The sequence below is a fragment of the Sus scrofa genome, chromosome 15 (assembly GCF_054392235.1).
Source record: "Sus scrofa isolate SSC_HxYL_T2T_F1_AM1 chromosome 15, Sscrofa_HxYL_maternal_Yorkshire_Landrace_v2.0, whole genome shotgun sequence".
Lineage (NCBI taxonomy): Eukaryota > Metazoa > Chordata > Mammalia > Artiodactyla > Suidae > Sus > Sus scrofa.
The window spans coordinates 48,513,989-48,541,369 of NC_139397.1; the positions used below are offsets into that span (position 1 = coordinate 48,513,989).

The window sequence follows — 27,381 nt, forward strand, 5'->3', positions numbered from 1 at the left end:
TGAAAAGCTGAAAGAATTCCCGCTGAGATCAGGAACAAGACAAGGATGTCCGCTCTCACCACTACTATTCAACATAGTTCTGGAAGTCCTAGCCATGGCAATCAGAGAAGAAAAAGGAATAAAAGGAATCCAAATTGGAAAGGAAGAAGTAAAACTATCACTATTTGCAGGTGACATGATACTATACCTAGAGAATCCTAAGGACTGCACCAGAAAACTGTTAGAGCCCATCAATGAATTTGGCAGTTGCAGGATACAAAATTAACACACAGAAATCAAATGCATTTCTATATACTAATAACAAAAGATCAGAAAGAGAAATGAGGGAAGCAACCCCATTTACCATCACATTAAAAAGAATAAAATACTTAGGCATAAACCTACCTAAAAAGACAAAAGAACTGTACTCTGAAAATTATAAGATGCTGATGAAAGAAATCAAAGATGACACAAACAGATGGAAAGACATACCATGCTCTTGGACTGGAAGAGTCAATATTATCAAAATGACCATACTACCCAAGGCAATCAATAGATTCAATGCAATCCTTATCAATTTCCAAGAATATTTTTCATAGAATTAGAACATGGGGTTGTAGGGTGGGGGTGAGGGCGAGCCGTAGAAGCCTAGAGGTATCCTTGGGAAACTTCGTGGAAGGAAGAAGGCTGGCTGAGCAGACCCCAGGAAGTGACCTCACTTCCCTGGCAATACAGCGCAACAGAACTTGGAACGTGGGTAGCCAGGCACCCACTTCTCCAGGAGAGGACAGAAAAGGGATGGACTTGCTCTGCTGTGTCCCATTCTCCCGAGGCTGAGAACGCAGCAGAGAAAATATCTGCAAAACCAGCAGAAAATGGATGAGAACTCAAGGCAGACACCTATGGGTTTTTGCCCACAGGGGCCCAGAGAGCCCCCCGCCTGAGACCTGCCAGGAGCTGGATGAGGAAAGCAGAAGGCCTCCAGATGAAACTCTACCCAGGCCAGTCCTTGGGGTCCACTCCCAGGCTCAGGGGAAGCTCAGCACATCTGGCTCTGGCATGGAGGACAAAGTCCACCAGTACCTGAGTCCACTGGACGGCCTGGCCTCCCCTGAGGCCCAGCCTGAAGCTCCAGCAGGAGACCTGGAACCAGAGGCCAAGGCACAACCCAGGCAGGGAAAACCTGCAGCTGCTCCTGCAGGAGGCCCAAGTCCACGTGAGGACTCACCACATGGGCAGGGAGAACCTGCAGCTGCTCCTGCAGGAGGCTTGGGTCCACATGAGGACTCACCAGCCCTGCAAGGAGAACCTGCAGTCACTCTGGCAGTAGCCCCAGACATTGATGTGTGTTTACCTCCGTTAGAGGGAAATGTTGCACCAGCTCCTGCAGGATTCCAAGGGCCACAGAAGAACTCAGCAGCCCTGCAGGGAGAGCCTGCACTGATTGCTCCAGCACCCCCTAGAGTAGGTCCTGTGCTGGCTCTAGCAAGCCCCAGGCCAATTTCCAAAACCACCTTCCCCAAAGTCCCCTCTGCCCCTGCAAGTGCCCTCCCATACATTCCATTTGATGCCTATCTTGGGAACTTCCATCAGCTCCCCAAAAACCCCATCCACCTGCTCCCCCTCCCGAAATTTACTCTCCTTCTCCTCTCAGGATTTGTCTTTGGATGTTTGCTCCTGTTCTTCTTCCGTATTACTTATGGTATACTTTATGTTTTAAGATTAAAATTAGAAAGTTGGAAAAAAAAAAAAGTACACGATTTCAATACGGGAGTTCCTGTTGTGGCTCAGCAGTAAGGAACCCAACTAGCATCCATGAGGATGTGGGTTTGATCCTTGGCCTTGCTCAGTGGGTTAAGGATCTGGCATGGCCATGAGCTGTGGTGTAGGTCACAGACATGCCTCAGATCCTATGATGATTTGCTGTGGCATAGGCCCTGTAGGTATAATTCCAATTTGATGCCTATCTTGGGAACTTCCATATGGTTCAGGTGTGATCCAAAAAAGACAAAAAAAAAAGTATAGTTGATTTACAATGTTCCTTCAATTTCTGCTGTATAGCAAAGTGACCCGGTCATACATACATATATGTGTGTGTGTGTGTGTATGTATTCTTTTTTTATACTATCTTCCACGATGTTCTAACCCAAGAGATTCAAAGTAGATCCCTGTGCTGGATGGTAGGACCTCATTGCTTCTCCATTCTAAATGGAATAGTTTGCATCTACTAACCCCAAACTCCCCATCCATCCTACTCCCTCACCCTTCCTGCCTGGAGATTTCTACAACTCCTTCTTCCTGTTGGATTAATTTTTTGATCCACAAGTCTGTTCTCTATGTCCATGACCTGTTTCTGTTTTGTAGATTGGTTCGTTTGTGCCACATTTTAGATTTACATATAAGTAATATCATATGGTATTTTTTTCTTTCTCTTTCTCACTTAGTTCACTTAGTATGAGAATTTCTGGTTGCATCCATGTTGCTGCAAATGGCATTATTTCATTGTTTTTTATGGCGGAGTAGGATTCCATTGCATACATATACCACATAAGTCATTATTTTAAAAAGCTTTTGAATTTTTTAAAAAAAAGTATTTTGGCCCAAATGCCCATTGACAGATGAATGAACCAAAATACATTTTTTAAAAATTCAGGGAGTTCCCCTTATGGCTCAGCAGAAACGAATCTGACTAGCATTCACGAGGACACAGGTTCAATTCCTGGCCTTGCTCAGTGGGCTAAGTGTCCAGCATTGCCGTGAGCTGTGGTGTAGTTTGCCAATGTGGCTTGGATCCTGTATTGCTGTGGCTGTGGTGTAGGCTGGCAGCTACAGCTCCAATTCTACCCCTAGCCTGGGAACCTCCATATGCCATGGGTGTGGCCCTAAAAAGACAAAAAAAAAAAAAAATCAAAATAATGACTGATGAAATACTATAGAGCAGTGTATGACACATTGCCAAATTAACTGTACAGACACACACTGATTTCGAAGGAGACAGAAAATGTACCAGTATAAAGTAGGTTGAATCCAGTCTGAGTTTTGGATAAATTCACTAGAAGGGGCTGTGGAGAACATTTTACAAATTTTAAAACGTAATTGTAAGTAGGGTTTGGAGTCAGACAGACCTTGACCTATAACCTAGCAAAACAAAGTATACAGACACTTATAATCTGTAAAATAGGGCCAGAAACTATGTCATAGTCACAACAAGCTGCCTGGTGTCCCCTGGAGATGCCATACTTTTTCTCAGATGCAAAGGTCATGCCCTCATCCACCCTGAAGGAAAAGCTCTCGTGCTTTTTTCCTCCCTTGCTGCCAGGTGAACTGGTCTCTTCCTTCAAAACTCAACTCACATGTCACCACCTCCTGAAATTCTCTCCTGGTGGACTGGGCTCTAGATGACTGTGGTCAGTTCACTTATCTGGGTTACAGTTCAGGGCCAGCTATTCTTCAACTTTAGACTGTCAGGGGCTAGAAGTCAGGGACCATGTCCTCACCCCCTCCACAGCTCCCTTCCATTAATCACTTATCTGGCTCAGATCTCGATAAATCACAGGCACAAATAATTGAGGGATTGAAAATGGGTGAGACGATGAACAGAAAACACTTCAATAATAAAAGTGCTGACATTCCTTTCTTGGGACTTGAGGTTATTTATTGATTTATAATTCTGACTTCCCTTTAACATTTTACTTTTTAAGTTGCATCTTATAATTGTACAACTGCTTACAAAGAGCAGCCCCCTTCCCATTGAGGGGAAAAAATCAAAACAAACAAAAAGCATGGCGCCCACCTCTTAAAGGACAAGATAAATGATCTTATTTTCTTGCGAAAACACATTCTAACAGAGGCTCCCCCCCTCCCCGCCATGCACCCAGCCCTGTGCATCTCTTCCATCTGGCCTTTCCTGAGCTGTATTCTTTGTAATAATCTGGTAGTCTAGTAAGTAAAATGTTGAGTGGCTCCAGAAAATTAATCCAACAGGAAGAAGGAGTGTGGAAATCTCCAGTCTATCAGAAGGTGACAACCTGGACTTGCCATCTGCATTTCAAGTTGGGGCAGGGAGCTAGGGGCAGTTTTGTGGGACTGAGTCCTTAACCTGGGGATCTGAGGCCATCACCAGGGGGACACCAGGTGGTGTCACAGAATTGCTTGTGTAGGAAAAGCCTGCACATTGCTGGCCAGAAGTGTCACAAGTGTGAGTACTGCATGTAACTCTTCATAAATCCCTAAGTTAAGCATGAAGAATTGTAGTTCCCTTTGTGGCTTAGCAGTTAACGAATCTGACTAGAATCCATAAGGACACTGGTTCAATCCCTGACCTTGCTCAGTGGGTTAAGGATCTGGCATTGTCGTGATCTGTGGTACAGGTTGCAGATGTGGCTCAGATCCAGCCTTGACGTGGCTGTGGTGCAGGCCAGCAGCTACAGCTCAGATTGGACCCTTGTCCTGGGAACCTCCATATGCCGCGAGTGCAGCCCTAAAAAGCAAAAAACAAAACAAAACAAAATAGTTAAGCTTTGGAGAAAGGGTGGCTATTTGAAGCATAGCCAACGAGAGAACATTCTCAAGCTATATCTGTATGTACACTGCCTAAAGAGAGCTGTGGCATTTGCCCTTGATTCTGGAAGGTACTTTTTGCCCTACCTGATAGGAGTGTCTTTGTTTCACCTGGGGGGATTGGCCATACCCAGTAGTCCAGGATGAGGGCGAGGGGCTTCCGGTCCCAAGATATCAGTTGGTCTGAAAGCTGATACCCAACACTAACAAGCAATTCATCAGTCATGCCCAATAAAACTCCGACACTGAGGCCAAGGTCGGACTTCTCTGAGCCTACTGTCACATGTCATTTCTGAGAGTGACATGTCCCCACATTCTACCTGGTACATCTCTCCCTTGGATGATTTCAGTGTCTCTTCCTTGTTATAAACCACAATAGAGAGTAGAGCAGCTTTTTGTGTTCTGTGAGTCTTACTAGTGAACTATCCAACCTAAGGGTGCCTTGGGAGCCACCCTGAAGCTTTCACAGGTACCCAGAGTCTTGGGTGGTCTTGGGTGTCTGAAGGATTTTAGCTTCACAGTTTGACCAATTCTAGGTAGTATCACATATCATATATCATCAAAAAGATGCATTTTGATATTTTCACACTGACAAAATAATTCTAATCCAGCAGTTATTTCCAAGTTGGAAAGTTGGACTTGAAAAAGCAACAAAATCTAATTAAATACTTAGTTCTATTTTTTTATATCAAGCTAAGGAGTCTCCTATTTACATATGAATTCAAAGGATTCAGGTGAAAATTGCAGATAGAGGGGTTTTAATCCTGACAATTCAAAGTAATTTATACATATAAATATATGAATTTTTAAATGGAGAGTAGTATGAAAGGGCTTTTTAGGCGCTTTAATTAAACATACCAGATATGCCACTGCTATTCTTAGTTTTATAAAATAATTTTAAAATGCTGTTCTTTGTTAGTAAGTTTGTAGTCAACTAAAATAACTATATTTAAAAAAATACAGCTAATGTTTTGCTTTTATAGCTGTTTTTTATAAAGATATGGAAGGGAAAAGTACAGGTGAAAAATATGATTTAAAAAGTCTCCTGATTTGCTTTTTTTTAAAACTTCTTCAGGAGAAATTCAAGCACAGCCAGATGCCTTTCCCCCTTTCCCCTGGGTGTAAGTACTTAGCATTTCAAAAGCCCACAGAGTTGGCAATTTCATTATTTTTTCACTCAGACGTTCTGTATTTATAATGTTAGGTATACAGTAACTTTTCTGTTTCATATGCATTCTTCATAAACAAAGTACTTGATCTATTTAACTTTGTACTGTAAAAAATTCAAAGTCTTCGTAAAAGTTAGATAGCCAAACAGAAGCTTTAAAGAAGTAATTTCTGCTCAGACTAGGGCTCTTCACAGGATCCAGACCTTCCCAGCCCCCCTCCCATCAACCTGATTCCAGTGTCTCCCAAAGACCCTGACTCTCAGGCGCTGCTTTATTTTTTCCTGTCTCTGGGCTCACACTTCTATCTAGGAACGGCCTTTGTCTCTCAGTAGCCAAACAGTACCTGTCCTTCAAGGCCAATTACAAACATGAGGTCAGAGGGAGGGATGGAGAGGAGGCTGGTGTTAGCAGGTATAAGCTGCTGTACATGGAGGGGATAAACAAGGTCCTGCTTATAGCACAGAGAACTATATTCAGTATCCTGTAAAAAACCATAATGGAAAAGGATATATGTAAAAAAGAGTATATATATATACACACATACTTAGAACTGAATCGCTTTGCTATAGAGCAGAAATTAACACAACATTGTAAATCAACTATAATTAAAAAACACGAAGTTGGTGTATTTTTCTGAAATACAAAATCAATATGTTATTATTGTAAGTTAAACAATAAAAAATGTCTAGGGTAAAATTAATAAGCACTTTTTTCCCCTCTTCGCCACCAATTTGACAGAACCACACTGTAAAGCTAAACGCCATTCTAACCACGAAGGTTTCCCAATCAAACACTTCCCAAGCAAACACCATCTGTTGTACCCGAAATTCATCAAAACCGTCCTTGTGCCTGATTTTACATGAGAAATATTGGTTTACTATTTCGTTATGCTTATAATTTCCTTGAGGGCAAGGATTATTCATCTTTTTTAACTTATTGGCATATGATACATTCCTGGAATAATAAGTAGAATGAGTTTAATATAACAGATTCCCAATAAAAATTTGTTGAATAGATTAATGAATTCTTGAGTACATTCATTTAATATTTAGGATGCCGTTATGCACATGAAAAATTAAATTGCTTCCAGGAAAAGTGATTAACCTACCATCACATCTTGGGAAAGGGTAGTTCCAGTTTCTGTTGATCCCATGCTGACAGGTGAGGACTGGGTGGCCGATTAAAATGTACCCAGGATAACACTCGAAAGATATGGACTGTCCCACACTGTAGTCGGAGTTGATCATGTACCCATTCTGAAAAGGAGGTGGGTCCGGGCAGTTCTGTAGTTCATAGGCTGAAACAGACAGAATCAAGCTTGTAACTGAGAAGTTAAATTAGTCTGGGCCTTTGAGGAGAAATATGATGACATACAACTTCTGAGGATGAACTTTTTTTGGACATGAGTTTTTTGTTTGTTTGTTTGTTTTTTGTCTTTTGTCTTTTTAGGACCTCACTGTCGGCATATGGAGGTTCCCAGGCTAGGGGTCTAATTGGAGCTATAGCTGCTGGCCTACACCACAGCCAGAGCAAAGTGGGATCCAAGCCGAGTCTGTGACCTACACCACAGCTCATGGCAACTCCAAATCCTTAACCCACTGAATGAGACCAGGGATCAAACCCTCAACCTCATGGTTCCTAGTCAGATTCGTTTCCGCTGCACCACAATGGGAATTCCTGGACTTAAGTTTTAAAAAATGTCTTTATCAAGTTGGCCATTACCATCCTAAGTCAAACAGTTACTATTAGTAGTAGAATTAGAATAATTTGCATTTAATGAACACTGCGTATAATGAACACGTGCACTTAACATGCCCCTTTTCTCCTTTCCCTTAACATGCCCTTCCCTAGCCCACCTGGCAAACATGCGGCAAGGCCTTCCACCTCTCCCATGGGCTGCCCCACCCTGGAGCCCATGAACAGACTTTTCCTGAAAGCCAAGCCAGTTGGCCTCACAAATATCCACAGCACAGTTTTCCTCCTCGAAATACTGCTGCTTGAGTCTAAAATTACCTTATAGACCCTCACTCAGAAAAAGAACAGAGAATTCCATGCTGCGTTTCAACTATCAAACAATTTCCTTCCTTATTACATACACTCTTTTCCACTGAAATCAGTAGCTTGCTCTCATTCTTGTTTTGCTTGAAATACAATAAGCTCTGTTGGAGAAATGAGTCTTCTAATACAGCAAATAGAGCTGCTGATAAAAAGTTCAGAATAAAAAACCATAAAAAATGGATTGCCAGTTTCCATGGAATGGAAATCAAATGGAACCATGTTCAGCCTTGCCCAGTGGTCTATGGGAGATTCTGCTCCTGCTCTGGCGGGGCCCCTGGGTACCAGCACATGCAGCACTTAGCCCAGTGTGCTTATAAAGGAGGTGAGAGATTCCCAAAGAACTGGCACATGAAGACACACACACCCACAGACTCACACACCTTCATCACACATGCTAACAGCATGTCACACAAATTTCACCACACACATCATGTGGTTTGTGATAATTTAAGAATGATATTCAAGCTCTCTTTAGGGCTGTATGAGGCTTGCCGGCTTCTACCCATTATTTCACCACTGTGAGAGGGACAGAGATGGAAATTTCAAGTTTGCCTTTCTAAGTCCAACAAATCTGGGTTAACCTTGATGAGAAGAAAAAAAAATTTTTTTTTTTTCTTTTCTCAATGGTACCAACATAATTGTCCTATATAGGGATTGAAAAGAGAGAGTTCTCTCTTTTTCCCTCTCTCTCTTTTCAATCTTGAAATTAGACAATTTTGGGAGTTCCTGCCATGGCTCTGTGGGTTAAGTGTCCATGAAGATGTAGGTTCAATCCCTGGCCTTGTTCAGTGGGTTAATAACCAGTGTTGCTGAGAACTGCAGTGTAATTTGTGGTTATGGCTTGAATCCCGAATTGCTGTGGCTGCGGCATAGGCTGGCAGCTGTAGCTCCGATTTGACCCTAGCCTGGGAATATCCATATGCCACAGGTGTGGCCCTAAAGAGAAAAAACAAAAACAAATTCTGTAATATGCTAAAACAGATGAGTTTTGAATGATTCCCATTGTGTCTTGTTTAGCACTGTGTAGCAGTATTACCTGCATTTCTGGGTACTTGTACCTCTGAGTATCTGTGATGCTTTGTTGTGCCAGGTTTCAAAAGTGGGACTTTCATTCAGGTGATGATGTCTAGGCTTGAGAGTGAAGACTAGCTGAACCAGCGGCAGAATCCTCACTCAGGCCTAGCTTGGTGGTTCTATACTCAGCACTCATGATCATTAAGTCCCATAAGCCCATTTTAATAATATAAAATATTGTAATTTGAGAAAAAATCAACTAAGAGAGAAAAAGAAAAGACCTCTTTCTTGGAATTTGATAAAAAAGAAGTCATGGCTAGTGTAAAGAGAGGTAAAAGCCATGATTTTCAAACAAATTCTGTTTCAGCTGAAGGCCATCAAGTGGCTCCTACATGTCATATATTTTCATGCAACTTCTATCTTTGACAACTTTAAAGACTTTCTGAGGCTCATCCAGAAGTTCTTAAAGATCTGTGGTACGACCTATCATTGAAAAGTTGAATTAGAAAGAGAAACATCAACCAACAAAGAAACAGTTTTCTGAAGTACGTGCAAGAGCCCTGTGGTTGTTCCGTAAAACAATCTAGGCCCTGGAAGGGAGCCTGGGAAGAGCTGGACCACCTGATGGACCTGGGATGCTGGCCACATCACTTACACTCCAGGAGGCTGATTTCTTCATTTACCGAAGGAGAATGCATACACCTATCTTAGCCACAGGAATTAACTGCCATGATAAATGCAGTGAACCATGGCTGGTATATATTAGCTCAATAGGGCAAAATCTTGACTAGAAGAAATTCTGGTTTCTATGATTAAAATACATTTCATTCCTCAAGATACAGAACTTGAGCCACTTCAATGACTGAGGCAGATCAGAGAGGGAGAAGCTATTTTTAATTCTGTGAATATAAAATACTTTAAGAAAATAGCCTCCTTGAGGGAAAAGAGGATGTAGATTTCATCAAGGTCTACAGGGAATGTGACTTTAAAGTACCTTTCAATTGAAAATTTGGGGTTAATAGATGCAAACTATTGCCTTTAGAATGGATAAGCAATGAGATCCTTCTGTATAGCACTGGGAACTATATCTAGTCACTTATGATGGAGCATGATAATGTGAGGAAAAAAAAATGTATACATGTATGTGTAACTGGGTCACCATGCTGTGCAGTGGAAAATTGACAGAACATTGTAAACCAGCAATAATGGAAAAAATAAAAATCATTATAAGATTAAAAAAAAAAAAAAAAAAAAGCCCCTTTCAGGTCCTCAGCTTCCTCTCAATGAAAAGATTAACCTGCTTCCAGAAGTGGCTAAGGCTTGCACTGTGGTCCACAGAATTTTTCAAACTCATGAGCACATCAGCCCTCCAGTTTCCCGGCTGGGCTGTTAGGACTAGGATGACACATCACCTCCCTCTGAAATGAGGATAGAATCCCAAATTCTCACTGTTAAGATAGATCATCTACCTAAATGTTTTTATTGGTCACATGAGCTCCCTGATTCCCAATCCTGCTGACAATGTCTACCCACAGTTAAGGCTGCACCAATGTTGTGCTTCCAGCTGCCCAAAGGCCCTTCTGGAGAACGGCTCCCCAAACTGCTGGTTCATAACTGCCGCTACGACTGCGTCTCCTGACTCAACCGGCCAAGGCGTAAGTGCCCAGTAGTAGTTTCATATAATAGCCTGTACATGGCAGAGAAACTTTATTTCCACCCAGAGGAATCCTGGTCTTGCTAAGGTTTCAGACTCAAGGACCCCGAACCTGCACCTTCATGGTTTGGAAGCTCAGGGAGGCCTGATTAAGAAGGTCTGTGGTGGGTCCCAGCTGTGTTGTGGGCCCAAGAAGGCGCCGTCACCTCAAGCTCAGCTAGTGCCCATCCAAGTGCACCTTTGACTCAGAGGAACCGCTCTGTTCAGGGAGAAAGTGGTTGAAATTGTTCTTTTACTTTCAGCAAATCCATAAAGGGAAAAGCAAATCCACATGACCTGCAGGGAGGAAACTGGGCAACGTTTAAGATTTGGGCCTTGTCTCAAAGAGTCTAGTCTGCGAACCACCATGGCAGGCACTTTTCCATCTCAGAAAAGGATGCCCTGGACCAGATGGGAATCGATACAACTCCATGTTGCCCGCTGTTGTAAGCATTTTTATGTGAAATAGGCTTCTTTCTAAAGAGCCTCATGTGGAGAGCTTGATTCCCTCACACAGGTGGAGGAAAGGCACAGAAGCTCCCTGCCCTTGTTCCTCTAGCGAACTCAGTAGTTCAGAATATCAGAAAAAAAGAGTAACAATCTTAGAGGCATATCAATTTCATGTATAAATCATGGCTGTGTCTGTAAAGAAGAGTTAGGATGCTTCTACAACCAGTAAGAACCAACTCTTCTGTTGCTCACTGCACATAAGGTGCTTTAATTACTTTTTCCTCCTAAAGAGGTATCCACAAACTCTAGTATATTTTCTCACAGATTCAATTCACTAAAAAATGCAATGGTTTTGTGGTTATAGACATGACAAAGCAGATTTAACATATCCTATTATTTTGGGTTTTTTTAAGGTGCTTAGCACATACAGCAAAAGGGAAAGGGACATTTTTACCACCTACGGCTAAAGCATTTAAAATTATCTTTCAGTTTTTTAGTGTTCAACGATTATGCTTTATAATGTAAAAAAGATAAAGTAAGAAAGAAAGAAGAGGAGAGAAGAAAGGAAGAAGAAAAGGAGGACAGAAACAGGGTAAAAAGGAAAGAAGGAAGATAAATATTCAACTTCTCCACATGTCAGACCACAAAAACCAAAAGGAAAAGAAAGTGACTAAAATCTTAATACGGCAACACTTCACAAGTATTATGAAAAAACCCACAGTACTAATAAGCCCATCCTAATACCACAATAGTAAGATAACGCACAGGATTTTTTCTTTCATGGGAGAAGCCTTTGTTTGCATCTGGGAAAATAACTATTACATCTATCAATCTCAAGTGGTATTTGCATCGTGTTTAAATTACAGGTGCTTGATGTGACACCCAACGGGATCCTGTAGTCATCTTTTTAATATCTATTCTATTTTCTGACTGATAACTAATTAGTTGATAAATATCTTCATGCTGTCACCCATCTTCCAGTTTTTGACTTGGAAGCAGGATACAGGAACTCAATTTTATTTAACACAGTTCATCTTTCATTTCTCAAGTTATGTGCAAGTCATTTAACTTCAAGACAGCTACGTCTACCAGTAACATTTTTGACCTTTATATAGTCATAAATAAATGAGGAGGCTTAGGAATAAGGGGGTACAACACAGACATCACTGAGAATGACAAGAATTAGTTGCATGATTTATGCATCTTCTTATGAGTTATTAATCATAAGCTTAACTTATAAATCTCAAGTGGAACCCAGGAATTTTGATGTGACATACACATCAGAGTTGTGTCATTTAGCCAACTTATAAATTTTATAAACTGACAAACTACCTAATTAAGTTTCATCCCTGTCAGATAAGATAACCCTAGAAGAAATGAGAACACCTCATATTCGTGTTCTTATTCCTTTTTAGTTAATTTATTTTTATATCTCTCAATTATAGCAAATGAATTACCTGTAATAAAAACATATATTGCTTAGGGGTTGCTTCGGGATTTTTTTTAATGTGGATACTTAAACTTAGAGTTAGGTGTCAAGTAAATACAACATCCACTCAACCCACCAGATGTTTGACCTAAATGAGGACTCACAAATTCAAATGCCTGCAGGCCAAGCAGACAACACATCAGGACCAAACCCTGCTGGTGGCTAGAGGAGACTGTGAAGTCAGCGTCTCCAGACCCTGAAAGGGCTGTCACTCTGACACTTCAGGGACTGACTGCGCCCTTGTGTTGATGTTGGCCAAATGTTCCCGCTCTGACATTGCAAGAGGAAAAGGGAAAGTGCGTCTATGGGTCTTTCACATATTATGTGAAATCCAGTTCTAAATATTGACAATTTAAAAAATATTAATATTTTGCAAACCAAGCACAGCATTTTTTATGTCCTCTAGTCTAGAGGTTTCCGACACAGACTTTTTGTGGTATTGTTTTCTTTCTTTCCCTCTCTTCCTTTTTCCCTCCTTCCCACCCCCCTCCCCCCTTCCTTTCTTTCTCTCTCTCTCTCTTTCTTCTGCCTTTATTTTTGGAATAAACTAATTGGTAGCTTTTGAAGCTACATAGATATAGTCTTAGGAACCCTATCTGGAAATTATTCAGGGAAAGTAAACAAAAGACTTTTTTTTTTTTCCTTTGTGTTTTTTAGGGCCGCACCCAAGGCATAGGAAAGTTCCCCGGCTAGGGGTCCAATTGGAGCTGAAGCCACCGGCCTATGCCACAGCCACAGCAACACGAGATCTGAGCCGCATCTGTGAGCTACACCACAACTCACTGCAACACAAGATCCTTAACCCACTAGGTGAGGCCAGGGATGGAACCTGCATCCTCATGGATGCTAGCCAGGTTCGCTAATGCTGAGCAACGACAGGAACTCCTTTTTTTTTTTTGTCTAAAACACATTTTTTGAACTATGCATGTTTGAAGTTATGTAAGATAAAATCTAGTTTGAAAACCTCACGATAAGCAATACTAGTGTGAAAATCTGTATTTGACTTTTGCAACGTCAATGAAGAAAGAAAAGTTAAATTTTTGAATACAGTATTAAGAACATTCACAATGGGGAAGGCACCTCAAAAGTTCTTGAGATCAACTGAGAGAGACCACTTAATGGGCAGTTTACAATGTGAGAGATATAATTATGTTATATCTTTCTTACTGACTCAGATATTAAGATCATGCCAGTTAAACATGGAGATTACCAGGTAATACCAAGTTTAAAATGATGGTCACAAAAGAAATGTTCCTATTTTAAGAGAATACCCTGCAATAGGAATAAGCAAGAGGGAGAGACCAGATGTACAGAAACATGAAAGAGAAGCATAAGCTCCCAATAAACACTATTCACAGCCCAGCTGAGCAAAGAGCCAGGTGAGGGGACACAGTGAGAGATAAGAGAAGTGCCTAGAAGCTGAGACCTGCCACCAACCTGGCGCTTCTCTGTGGCTGGACTGCTTTCTACCCACCCCCCACTACCTCCCCAACAATCCTTTCTCTGCACTGCAGGGCTTTATCTTCCACTTTGAATCCTTCAATGGCTTTACATCTCACCTGGAAAAAAACCTGAATGTGTCACCACCCAGTTTCCACTGTCTCCATCCAGCAGCCTCTTAGGCCTGCTCCTCCCAGCACTTCAGCTCTGTCCTCTTTGTCCTTCAGATACCCAGCTTCTCTCCACCTGACACATCCCCTTGCACTTCACACAGTGGCTCCCTGTCGTTCTTGAGGCCTCAGCCTCAAGGCCCCCATCCCGGGGCGCTCCGCCCACAGCACTGTCCAAACCTGGCCCTCAGGATTTCCTCAGTGGTAGGTACCAGGAACTTTGGCTCAGCATCACCACCATCCAGGCCTCAAATTTTAAAATCATCTCTTAAACATGTTGTTTTTTTTTTTTTGCCTCCAGTCTCCCTCTTCTTTGCCAAACTTGTTTCCTGCCTCAGTAACAGTTCGTGAGGTACATGGAGACTAAGTTTTAAAATTGTACACATGGCTAATGCAGTTTTCCCTGCTAGGGACTGAATGGTTGTGTCCCCCAAATCCAAATGTCAAATCTGTGACCGCCCACCATGTGATGTTTTGGAGGTGGAGCCTTTGGGAGGTGATGAGGTTATGAGGGCGGAGCCCACATAAATGGGATGTGTGCTCCTGTAACAGACCTCACGGAACCCCCTCACCCTTCTGCCAAGGGAGGACTCAGCAAGAAGACAAGAAGACTTTGTCTGTGAAGCAGAAGGTGTGTCTTCACCAGACAGTGGAATCGCCGGCACCTTGAGCTTGGATTTATATCCTCCAGACTATGAGCAATGCATGTCTGCTTTTTCAAAGCCACTCAGTCTACGGTACTTTGTTAGAGCAGCTGGAATGGGCCTAGACACCCACTTTCAAACTTTCAATAATTTCTTATTAACCACCATGAGCATTTTATTAATTTATTTATTTATTTATTTATTTATGTCTTTTTATGGCCGCGCTTGTGGCATAAGTTCCCAGGCAAGGGGTCAAATCGGAGCTATACCTGCCGGCCTACACCATAGCCACAGCAACACCAGATCTGAGCCTTGTCTGCGAACTATACTACAGCTCATGGTAACGCAGGATCCTTAACCCACTGACCAGGGTCAGGGATCAAACCCATATCCTCATGGATCCTAGTCAGATTAATTTCTGCTAAACCAAGACAGGAACTCCTCATGAGCATTTTACTTTTTTAATTTATTTTTTAAATAAATAATATTTTATTAATTCTCTAAGTAACACATTTAACATTCACATAGATGATGAAGGGAGTACAGTTTTTTCATTTTTATTTTTACCCCACTTTTGGCCGCCCCACAGCATATGGAGCTCCCAGGACAGGGATTAGATCTGAGTCGCAAGGTTGACCTAAGCTGCAGCTGCAGCAAGGCCAGATCCTTAACCCACCGTGTTGGGCCAGGGATCGAACCCACATCCCAGTGCTCCCAAGATGCCCATGAGCATTTTATTTTATTTTATTTTATTTTTTTTTAAGATGCATAAATACATCTTTTTTTTTTTTTTTTTTTTTTTTTTTTTTTTTTTATTAAATTTTATTTTCCCACTGTACAGCGAGGGGGTCAGGTTATCCTTACATGTATACATTACAATTACAGTTTTTCCCCCACCATTTCTTCTGTTGCAACATGAGTATCTAGACATAGTTCTCAATGCTATTCAGCGGGATCTCCTTGTAAATCTATTCTACGTTGTGACTGATAAGCCCAAGCTCCCGATCCCTCCCACTCCCTCCCCCTCCCATCAGGCAACCACAAGTCTCTTCTCCAAGTCCATGATTGATTTTCTTTTCTGAGGAGATGTTCATTTGTGCTGGATATTAGATTCCAGTTATAAGTGATGTCATATGGTATTTGTCTTTGTCTTTCTGACTCATTTCACTCAGTATGAGATTCTCTAGTTCCATCCATGTTGCTGCAAATGGCATGATGTCATCCTTTTTTATGGCTGAGTAGTATTCCATCGTGTATATATACCACATCTTCCGAATCCAATCCTCTGTCGATGGACATTTGGATTGTTTCCATGTCCTGGCTATTGTGAATAGTGCTGCAATGAACATGCGGGTGCATGTGTCTCTTTTAAGTAGAGCTTTGTCCGGATAGATGCCCAAGAGTGGGATTGCAGGGTCATATGGAAGTTCTATGTATAGATTTCTAAGGTATCTCCAAACTGTTCTCCATAGTGGCTGTACCAGTTTACATTCCCACCAACAGTGCAGGAGGGTTCCCTTTTCTCCACAGCCCCTCCAGCACTTGTTATTTGTGGATTTATTAATGATGGCCATTCTGACTGGTGTGAGGTGGTATCTCATGGTAGTTTTGATTTGCATTTCTCTTATAATCAGCGATGTTGAGCATTTTTTCATGTGTTTGTTGGCCATCTGTATATCTTCCTTGGAGAAATGTCTATTCAGGTCTTTTGCCCATTTTTCCATTGATTGATTGGTTTTTTTGCTGTTGAGTTGTATAAGTTGCTTGTATATTCTAGAGATTAAGCCCTTGTCAGTTGCATCATTTGAAACTATTTTCTCCCATTCTGTAAGTTGTCTTTTTGTTTTCTTTTGGGTTTCCTTTGCTGTGCAAAAGCTTTTCAGTTTGATGAGGTCCCATGGGTTTATTTTTGCTCTAGTTTCTATTGCTTTGGGAGACTGACCTGAGAAAATATTCATGATGTTGATGTCAGAGAGTGTTTTGCCTATGTTTTCTTCTAGGAGTTTGATGGTGTCCTGTCGTATATTTAAGTCTTTCAGCCATTTTGAGTTTATTTTTGTGCATGGTGTGAGGGTGTGTTCTAGTTTCATTGCTTTGCATACAGCTGTCCAGGTTTCCCAGCAATGCTTGCTGAATAGACTTTCCTTTTCCCATTTTATGTTCTTGCCTCCCTTGTCAAAGATTAATTGACCATAGGTGTCAGGGTTAATTTCCAGATTCTCTATTCTGTTCCATCCATGAGCATTTTAATATGGACTCCTTTTGCATTCTGCTGAAGTCTATGAAGCTACAGCTAATGCATACAAAATATGTAAGATTACCAAGGAAACACTTATGAAAGTGTGAAGAAAGCTAGATTTGTGGTATACTACTAGATGTGTTGTGATTTCACCATATGATAGGTGGCAAATTGAATAATGTCACCATATTGCACAGTAATATTTTGAGATATTTGTAAAAATTGTAATAAATATGGAATTATCAGTGATTTGATGATAAACTATAGGTAATCCTAATGTTACATTTGCAACATTAGAGGTTAAAAGAAAAAATATTTTAAAAGATATCTTTTATACTTTTACATTTATTCACGCACACACATATATGTTATGATATAATATCTATACATTATGGTATAGATCTTACCATTCAAATCATGGATTCCTTGAATTCCAGAACCATGGATGGGTTTACAGAATGAAATACAACTTCTTAGGGTGGGATGCAAATTATTTCACAATCGAATGTCGTTGCCACACTGGCTCATCTCTAAACGCCTCCTCCATCACCTGTGGCGTTGATATTTCTCTAAGCACCGCGAGTGTTCCCACAGGGACCTAAAGATCCTCTCCATACAGAACTTTCTCAGTGACAACTTGCTATGTGTACTGCACAACACAGCAGAAGGCGTTTGCCTCTCTTGTGTTCCTTCAAGCTTCTGCAAATACCTCAGTTATGGAAAAGTCTCATATTGGACTTAATTCTGTTGTCAAAGACCTAGTTTTCAACTAATTTATGACATTGTTTAATGCAAAACCATGTTTTATTGTAATCCCTACTTCTTAGCCCAGAAACAGAATTCTAGTGCTGGCCTAATAAATGGATAGACTTTGAACAAATTGACTTAAATTACAACTCAACGTGTTTAGATTACAGAGAACTTAATGTTATCAGAGACAATAATGATGAAACATTCAAAAATTGGAATGATGAAATACTGATCTGTACTCTGAATCTAAGCTGATTCGACTCTAAGCTGTCATTTTTTGTTTGTTTGAGCTAGTTATGTGAGAGATGTAATAATTCAGGCAATAATGGGAGAATCAATCTTGTGTATACACAGTATAAACCTAACCCAGCAAAAGAGATAAAAGGAATGGTTGAAGTTCTACAGCATAATTAAAAGAAAGTAATGAAAAACTATTTTTCCCTGCTTTGAGACATATTTCATACTAGAACTGTCAACAAAAAGAACAAAGAACGCTGCTCCTCCTCCCCTTAAAGGAAGGATGCCCTGGGGGGATTCAGGATGGAGTAAAACAGGGCAGAGCTTCTCTGTGCTTTGCCTGTGTGGGCTTCTCAAAGAATTTCACTGCAAGAATTTCTTGCAGTTTCCCATACAGAGAAAAGCATTAAAATCATGAGCTTAAGACTGTTTTTTTGTGATTTAATCTTTTCAGGCTTGACTATATATTTCCCAGCCAAAAAAAAAAAAAAAAAATTCATGTTACACTTGGCTCCTTCCCTTCCCTCTTCAGAGCTGCCATTTTCCAGGCTATGGTTCTCAGTAAGGTCCTCAGGTAAAACTGAAAACTTCTGCTCTTCCATAGTATGTTGTTTTCTTCCCAGTAGACAGACTCGACTTATTAAGATTTTGTGTTTCCCTGTCTAAAATTCTCTGGTTATAGGCATATACATTTTAAATGAACTGGGGGAGTTCCTGTCATGGTTCAGTGGTTAACGAACCCAACTAGTATCCATGAGAACTTAGGTTCGATCCCTGGACTTGTTTAGTGGGTTAAAGATCTGGAGTTACTGTGATCTGTGGTGTAGGTCACAGACGAGGCTCGGATCTGGGGTTGCTGTGACTGTGGTGTAAGCCTGGCAGCTGCAGCTCTGAATCGGCCCCTAGCATAGGAACTTCAATGTGATTTGGGTGCAGCCCTAAATAGACAAAAGGCACTAAGTAAATAAATAAATAGATAGATAGATAGATGGGAATTCTCTCCTTTGGAGATATTCAATGCAGAAATCTGAAATGTTTCTGAGTTAATCAGAGCTGATAATTTTTTTTTCTTTTTTTTTTTTTTGTCTTTTTAGGGCAGCACCAGTGGCATATGGAGGTTCCTAGGCTAGGGGTCTAATCAGAGCTGCAGCCACCAGCCTACGCCACAGTCACAGCAACACAAGATCCAAGCCTCGTCTGCGATCTTCACCACAGCTCATGGCGACACTGGATCCTTAACCCACTGAGCAAGGCCAGGGATCGAACCTGCACCCTTATGGATACTAGTTGGGTTCGTTAACCACTAAGCCACGATGGGAACTCCATAGCTGACATTTCTGCTGCAAGCGAACTGGGTGTAAACTGCCCTTCCAAGGGGAGTCAGAGGCAGAGGGTGATTGGGAGGGCTAGTGAGCACCCTAGCATCTGCTCGTCCAGCTCTGCCTTCCTTCACTTCCTAAGAATAGAGTCTGATTTCCTTGGGAAAGGAATATGTCCACATTGGAAAAGAATCACATCTCCTAGCTTTTGTTTCAGCCAAGGGTGGTTACAGAACAGGTCTCTGCCACTGAATCCTGAGGAGGGGTCACTTGGATGGAAACCCTGAGGACGCTGGCTCTGCCCCCATTTCTTGTCTGCAGGTACACCTGGTGTCAGTACCTTAGCCATCCTTGGACCACAGGCAACAGGAGGAAACAGCAAAAAGCATTACATATAGGTTTGGCCTTGACGTCGCCTGGCCAGTACTGAGTGCTAGCAGAAGTCACCCCTGGACTTCTCGTGGTAACTGACAGTTACAATCAGACAGCCTGGCCAGGCTTCATTCAGACTCTGCTCTGACCTCCGTTTTCTTAGAGCATTTATTTTAGAAAACTTGTCACTGTACATTTTTGCTCTGTCCCTCTGAAGTGTATGTAAATCTTTCTAAAAGCCTCTTGTCAGTTTTACAGCCCAGGTCTGTCTTTCTCAAGGACCTGGAGACCATTCCTCTTAGATGTAACATCAAGGAGGATAAGCGACCCAGTCCGTAGTCTCCTGGGAGGATGAGAGCTGAGCTTCAGTGGCTCTAAACTGAACTCTCTCAGGTCCTGGATTAAGGGAAGGTTTGCTGGCTTCGGACAAAGTCAGACTGCCTATGACGCTCCCACCCCAACCACCTCTTAAAGAGTCTCTAGCCCTTATATTCACTTTAAAATCTAAATTTGGAATAAACACCTTAAGGAACACTTATGTATTTAAAAACCACCCTTTGGGAGTTTTCATCATGGCTCAGCAATAACAACGCCAACTAGTATCCATGAGGATGGAGACAACCCCTAGCCTTGTTCAGTGGGTTAAGGATCCGGCATTGCCATGAGCTGGGTGTAGGTCGCAGACATGGCTGGGATCCCAAGTGGCTGTGGCTGTGTTGTAGGCCAGCATCTGCAGCTCTGATTCTACTCCTAGCCTGGGAACTTCCATAGCCTTGGATGTGGCCCTAAAAAAAAAGCTACATAAAAACCACCCTTTGGAAGGAGAGACTCTCATCCTGCAAACAAGCCAGATTCAGTCTTCATTCTTAACCACCTCTGCAGACTCCTGTGCTCCTTCTCAGGAATCCAGGCCCAAACCCCCCTTGTCCTAAAGATTTTGTTGGTGTAACCACTTGCCAGCATCAACGGCATGCTCGCCCAATCTTGAGTGGTCCAAAGATAGGCACTACAAATTGTGGATATTTGTGATTGCAGAAATATGACAGCATAACTTAACTTGAAGTTTATTTGAGTGTTGTTTCTTATTTTATTGATTTTTTTGTTTGTTTTTTGATGGTCATTTGATCATATAAAAGCTGAATCTGTGAACTTAACACACTGGGTTTTAAATAACTACAGGTAACTGTGGTGGATGAAAAAAAAAAAAAGAGTAAAGAGCCTAGAGAAGAACGCTGCTGGCATTGTGATCCTCACGAAAGCTTCTTTTTTAATTTAAAGAAAGATGAATCTACATTTAGAGAGATGAAGGGGAGCAAAATTTGTCACCTCAAAACATGCCTCTTTTGTGTAAGGACTATCTCCTGCTGGTTATTTTTAAGAAACTGCAGGTAGGGGGAAGGTCTGAAAACAGAGTACAGGTTTACCCTTTCCTCAGAGACATTTACATTTATAAGGGAAAATTCCATTTGTAAGGGTGTCCTTTCTCTATGCCAGGGAGAGAAAGGTGGCTAAATCTTTAGACTTGCCACTGGAGAAGGACAGGAGACTGAAATCTGCATAACAACCACACCCTTGTTTGCTGTGCTTTCCTGGTCGCTGCCTAGGACCTAGGCCCCCAGTGTCCTGTCTGTGGTGTTTGAGGGGTGACTTGGGCCCTGTGGGGGAGCGCATTGGTTCCCTGCGGGTCTCCCACATGCAAGGCAAGTATACATTTACTCAACTTCTGGTTTCCTCTGTTAATCCGTCTTTTTTTTTACAAGGGGTCTCAGCCAAGAACCTGGAGAACTAGGGAAAACCTTATTTTTCCTCCTCTACCCAAACATCTGTAGAAAAAGGAAAATCTCATTTCAAGCCTATGTTTTCCCAAGTTTTTTTTTTTTTTGGAGGGGGTTTGCCTTTTTAGGGCTGCACCCAGCATATGGAGGTTCCCAGGCTAGGGGTCCAATTGGAGCTGTAGCCACCAGCCCATGCCACAGCCCCAGCATCACTAGACGCCAGATCCTTAACCCACCAAGCGAGGCTATGGATTGAACCTGCTTCCTCATGGATACTAGTCAGCATATAGAGGTTCTGAGCCACGACGGGAAGTCCCATTTTCCTCAGTTTTTAAGGATTCATGACTTTACATCTTCTTTACCACTGTCCTGCCAGTTCACTTCTCTTCCTGGTTTCTTAGTGTCCTGTTTGGTTTGTTTGTTTCGAATAGGTCATACATTCCTTTTTGACTCTGGGTAGAGAGTCAAGAAGTTTATTTATCAGGAGCCTGTGTTAACTGCAAGGCCTGGGGTGGGGGTGGGGGGAATCACTGACGGATTCCTTTAACTAGTAAGGCTGCAGAATCTAAGGCCTCAAACTGTGCCCAGCCCATCTGGGGACCATGTGGAAGTTTGAGCTCAGTGACCCTTGAGGAAAGCCAAACTGAGGAGACAGCACCCTTCCCCACTCCTGTCTGCTCCAGGAACTGACTTAGTGCAAAGGACGACCGGCTTACGCAAGAGTCAGGGTGCCCCTGGGCCACCTGTGAGCAGGCCAGACAAAACCCTCCAGATTCCCCTGCTTTTTTTTATAAGAGCTTAGCTCAACTGTTTGGTCCTCAATGGTCAATTGGAACAAAACGCTGGAAACCAGTGGAGCTGCTCTCCTTCCTCAGGCCCCCAAACACTGACGGCCCCCCTCAGCCTGAGCCAGTAGACAGACAGGCCTCAGAGGATGATTCTCTGACCCACACCTTTCCAGCCCTCCTGTCCACCCCCCCCTCCCCCGCCCAAGCAGCTCCTTCCAGCTGTGTTTATGCCTCTCTATAGAGGAAAACTCTTTGCCTAGCTCTGGAGATACTCGCTGATCTTAGAGTCAGAGCCTTGTTCTTTCTATGGCAACAGACCTTTGCCCTTTTGCAAGAAATAATCCTCCCCAAGAACAGCCTTTTCTTACTAAATCTGGGTTTGTTTTGCATTGAGCACAATTCTAAGGGCCGTCAGTGCTTCAGCCTCAGAGGGAGAGAGAAGCCCTCCTGATCAGTAGAGGAGAATCACCATCAGAACTCAGGGCAGGGAGGGGCTGGCAAGGAGCAGGCGGTGTGCCCTGAAAGGTACCAGAAATGACCAGACCCCGCAGGGAAGGCCCCCACAGCCAGGCTCGGCAGCTGCCCCAGGGGTGAGCTGCCAGGCTGCAGGAGAAGATGGGCTGCAGTGGAGGACCAGCGGATGGAAAAGCAGGTGGGGGTCTGCACAATGTTGGGGAGGGGCAACAGCAGTTGCCACAGGCTCAGAGCCCAGATTCAGAGTCGGACCCTGCCAGACAGAGCTTGGGGAGGCTCCATCCAGGTCTGCTCCACAAGATGGGGGGTGTTTTGACAACCAGCAGAGGCAGAGGAAAATCTAAAGCCAGGGCTCCTCCGTGGGCTGGGGTCTCCTTTTGTAAAGGAAATTAATGTTTACAAAGAAAATTTACATCTGTAAAGGTGTCCCCTCCCCCTAGCCCAATACCAGGAGGAGGACCTGGTGACCCTTCTTGGTGAGAAGGCAGCCTCCTAAAAGGAAGAACAAACCTGACTCAGCCACTTTGTCAACCACACACTTTCTGGTTTCCTTCCCTTGGCTGGCCCCCCTTTCCTTTGCGTTAGCCTCAGGGGGCACTGAAGCCCAAGTTCTAACCACGCCTTGGTGTCTGGCTTCTCTCACCCATGAGTATGTGTGTGATGTTTGTGTTAATAAACCTGTGTCTGCCCTCCTCTTGCTAATCTGTCTCTGGCCAGTCCCATCACCCCCGCTGCCAGGAAGAACAGTTGATGTGCACGTGTCACCTGAGCCTAGACAGGAAGAGGGCAGCACACCCCTGTTAAAAGAGTGACACAGCCACTGAGACAAATAGGAAACGACATAAACTGGTTAGAACCCACAAGGCCAATGATGGCAGAAGATGTGACTCCTCATGGACCTGGACCTCAAGCCTCATCCTATGCTGGTTTTAACACATCAGTTAAGTGACATGCCCACTGGCCTGCACCAAGACCATCCCAAGGCTGATGGAAAACCAAAACTGGGCTCCAGCCCAGTTTCTGGAAATCTCTGCCCCTTTCCCAAATAGTTAGAATATAGTTTCTACTCGTTACCTGATGAAATTAACCAGCCCATAAAAACGAAGCCCCTGCAGCCCAGGCATCCTCAGTTTCTGGGATGGCCTGCATTCTGCCCTTGGGATGTGTGTCTCTCTGAACAAACTTGCTTTCACTTTGCCTTGGCTCACTCCTGAGTTCTCACCTGCAGGCAGCCAAGGACCCTGACTCATTGGTCCTTCCCAGGGACCGGATGTGACAGTTCTCTCTCCTGCATCTGACCCACATAGCTGAGGACGGGTACCAGACGGGAGGAAAGAAACTGGGAGAGTGGCTATAGATGGTTCCACCAAAATGTTTCTCAGAATGTAGAAGCTGGAGAAAGAGGGGGTCATCAGAATTAAATATAAATAGATTTGTGTGCATGTGTGTGTGAGAGAGAGACAGAGAGACAGAGAGGGAGAAGGAAGAATTTGAGCATATTTGAAACACTAATTTGAGAGATGTAGCAGAGAAGGAGCAGCTGGAGATGCAATGAAGGGGCAGAATTTCTACAATGAAGGCCCTGAAAAAGTAGAGAGAAACATCATAGAGCATAGAATATCTGTGGGGTTGCCTGTAAGAGCTGGAGAAGAGTCTCTTGTCTCCAGTGGGAGGAAGAGCTGGATATGCAGGCAGGTCTGGGGGCAGGCAGCCGTCTCCTCACTGTTCTCTGCAGTGGGAGCCTTTTCTGTAGGAAGTGATGCCCTTGCTGGTGGGAAGGGGGGGAGTCCAGGTGAGGAGTGAAAGACAGATGGACACTAAGAGAATCCTAAAGGTCTCCTCATGTGTTGCTCAGCCTGTATTGCCCTCTCCTTAGCCTCCTACCTGGATTCCTATTTTAAGAGACCCACATTCTGGAAATCTAAACTTATAACTTAAGGGACAACTGAAGCAACAAAGTCTAAAAGTTCAACACAAAATGCCATCCTTTTTCTATAACGAAATAGTAAATCTATTTTCCAGGGCAGTCTTTGAAATTAAAGAAATCAACTGACTTCGCCATGTTCAAAAAAGACTCTACTTTTGACATTTTCAACTTCATTTGAATTAACAACATTCAAGAAAAGGCCAACTAAATTACTGTGTATGAGATGAAAACTTTGAACTTTTTCACATGTCAAAAATGCTTTGGTAATGGTAGATTCAAACTTTTGTTAGAGATCTCACATTTTGATGGTTTAAAAACAGATAAAGTTCATTCTCATTTTTTTCCCCCGGCATACTTTGACCATGGCTTGAAAAGGCACAGAGCCATCACGTGTAGCTGAGATGAGACATCAGCATACAAAAGACAGGGTTGGACCCATGACCACCGTGAGTTGACTCCATCTTTCCTGGTCCTGAAGGGACAAGACTGGCATGTGGCCAGGAGGACACGGTGACAGATCAGAAGGTCACATGAGGATGAGGCCACGAGGCTTAGAGGCTGTGTGGGGGCCACAGGAGGGAGAGAGAAGGGAGTTGGGGGAGGCCGTAATTGCTGACCCTGGTCCTGGCCTGAGTATCCTGACCTGTGAGGCTAACAGGGAAGACACCATTTCCAATCAGAAGCCGCATCCCACTAGAAGTCACTCCAGCTATACCAGACTTTAACCCCACAGAGAGGCTTACTCTTCCATATCGTTTAAGGGCAAGGAGCATTCTTAGATGCTTTGGATCCCTTACCTTGGTAAGTGAGTTTAAACCCTTGCCGGTTCTGCGAGTGGTCGCTGTAAAAGTGGATGAGAGTTTCATGGGTGGTGCTGAGCAAGGCCGAGGGCAGATCTGGGCCACTGAACTGCCCAATCATCGGGCTGGTGTGGTAAGGTCCGTTTTGAATTTCAAGGTAGTCGTGATTAGCTTCAGTAGAAAAATTCAGAAACTGAATATGTGCACCTATGGAAAAATATGCAATATCGGTGAGAGTTGATATCAAAATTTATAAAATCAGTGTTTATCAACAGTGATTAAAATTGTGTCAGGCTTCCCACACAATCTCTCTCTAGTAGGCAGAGCAGAGAACACACACTGTGAATTACAATAAACCTTGATTTGGCTTCACCTCCACTACCTACTAGCTGGTGACCTTTGTCCATGTAACAAATGCCCTGAGGTCAACTTACCTGTGAAATATGGATATTGCCAGAACTGAACCACAGAGACAGGCGGGTTTAATTCTTAGAATGATGGCTAATATCTACACACATATGCTGGTGATTTTGTCCGGCTGCTATTATAATCATTACGACCAGAAACATAAGGCTGTAATTGTATGTCAAATCATCCATAAGTTTATTTATGGCTTTATCGGGGAGAGGCCAATACAGATTTAACAAAATGCAACAAACTTTTAAAGTGGCTTTCAAATGGATGCTCATAGGATTGCACATGAAATTTGTTAATTTGGCAAATGGTTGTTTCAATCATGTTGTGCCTGCAGAACAAATTACCGATGTCTGCAAGAAACCCAATCGATAAGCCCTGATCTCTCCCACAATTCAGTCTAACAGCTGGCACAGGGCAAAGTACCAGGATTGTCTAAACGACCCAAGTCACTGGGATCGTACTGATCTCTGCTCTAGATAAACTACAGAGGATAATTTAGAAGAAAATCAAAATCAAAACAATTTAGAGTTTTAATGTGGTATTGTGGCTTTTTGAAGATTTAATTGACTATGGTGTCTGAAATATTATAATTCACTTTAAAGCATATTTAGAACTCCAAAGACATTAATTTCATATAAATCTACGCAATTAAGTTGGATTCGTAAAGCCTAAACTGAGAACACCACCAGCTACTGTAGATCATTCTGTCAAAATGTGACAAAACTTTACTTTGTGTTATTCTCCTCCTATACTTGGTAGATAAAAAGAGCTTTATTTTTACTTTTCATCTAATATATCTGACATATGTTTCCTAGGTTTTAGGAAATTAAAGATATTAAAGATAACGTTTACATGGGTTACTCTACTTTTTTAAATTTTTTTTATTACTCAATGAACTTGTTACATTTATAGTTGTACAATGATCGTCACAATCCAATTTTATAGGATTTCCATCCCACAAACCCAGCGCATCCCACCACACTCCAAACTGTCTCCTTTGGAAACCATAAGTTTTTCAAAGTCTGTGAGTCAGTATCTGTTCTGCAAAGAAGTTCAATCTGTCCTTTTTTCAGATTCCACATGTCAATGAACACATTTGATGTTGGTGTCTCATTGTCACTGACTGACTTCACTGAGCATGATAACTTCTAGGTCCATCCATGTGGCTAAAAATGACAGTATTTCGTTCCTTTTAATGGCTGAGTAATATTCCATTGTGTGTATGTACCACATCTTCTTGATCCACTCCTCTGTCGATGGACATTTAGGTTGTTTCCATGTCTTGGCTATTGAAAAGAGTGCTGCAATGAACATCAGAGTACATGTCTTTGCGAGTCATGGTTTTCTCTGGATAGATGCCCAGAAGTGGGATTGCTAGTTCAAAGGGTAGTTCTATGTTTAGTTTTCTGAGGCATCTCCATACTGCTTTCCACAGTGGTTGCACCAATTTACAATCCCACCAACAGTGTACTAGTGTTCCTTTTTCTGCACACCCTCTCCAGCACTTATTGTTTGTAGACTTTTTGATGATGGCCATTCAGGCTGTAAGGTGGTACCTCATCGTGGTTTTGATTTGCATTTCTCTAATAATGAGTGATGTTGAACATCTTTTCATGT

The 27,381-nt window shown here is 42.5% G+C and overlaps 1 protein-coding gene across 2 annotated transcripts in view; it reads right to left on the reverse strand.

Moving 5' to 3' along the window:
- CSMD1 (CUB and Sushi multiple domains 1) overlaps nt 1–27,381 on the reverse strand; it is a 1,878,204-nt gene that overhangs the window by 136,238 nt on the left and 1,714,585 nt on the right. For both annotated transcript variants that reach the window (XM_084999785.1, XM_021075826.2), the window contains exons 41-42: nt 25,345–25,554; nt 6,817–7,005 (exon numbers count right to left, since the gene is read on the reverse strand). In XM_084999785.1, the coding sequence (XP_084855911.1) occupies nt 6,817–7,005; nt 25,345–25,554 (399 nt within the window). The remainder of the gene's footprint in view (nt 1–6,816; nt 7,006–25,344; nt 25,555–27,381) is intronic.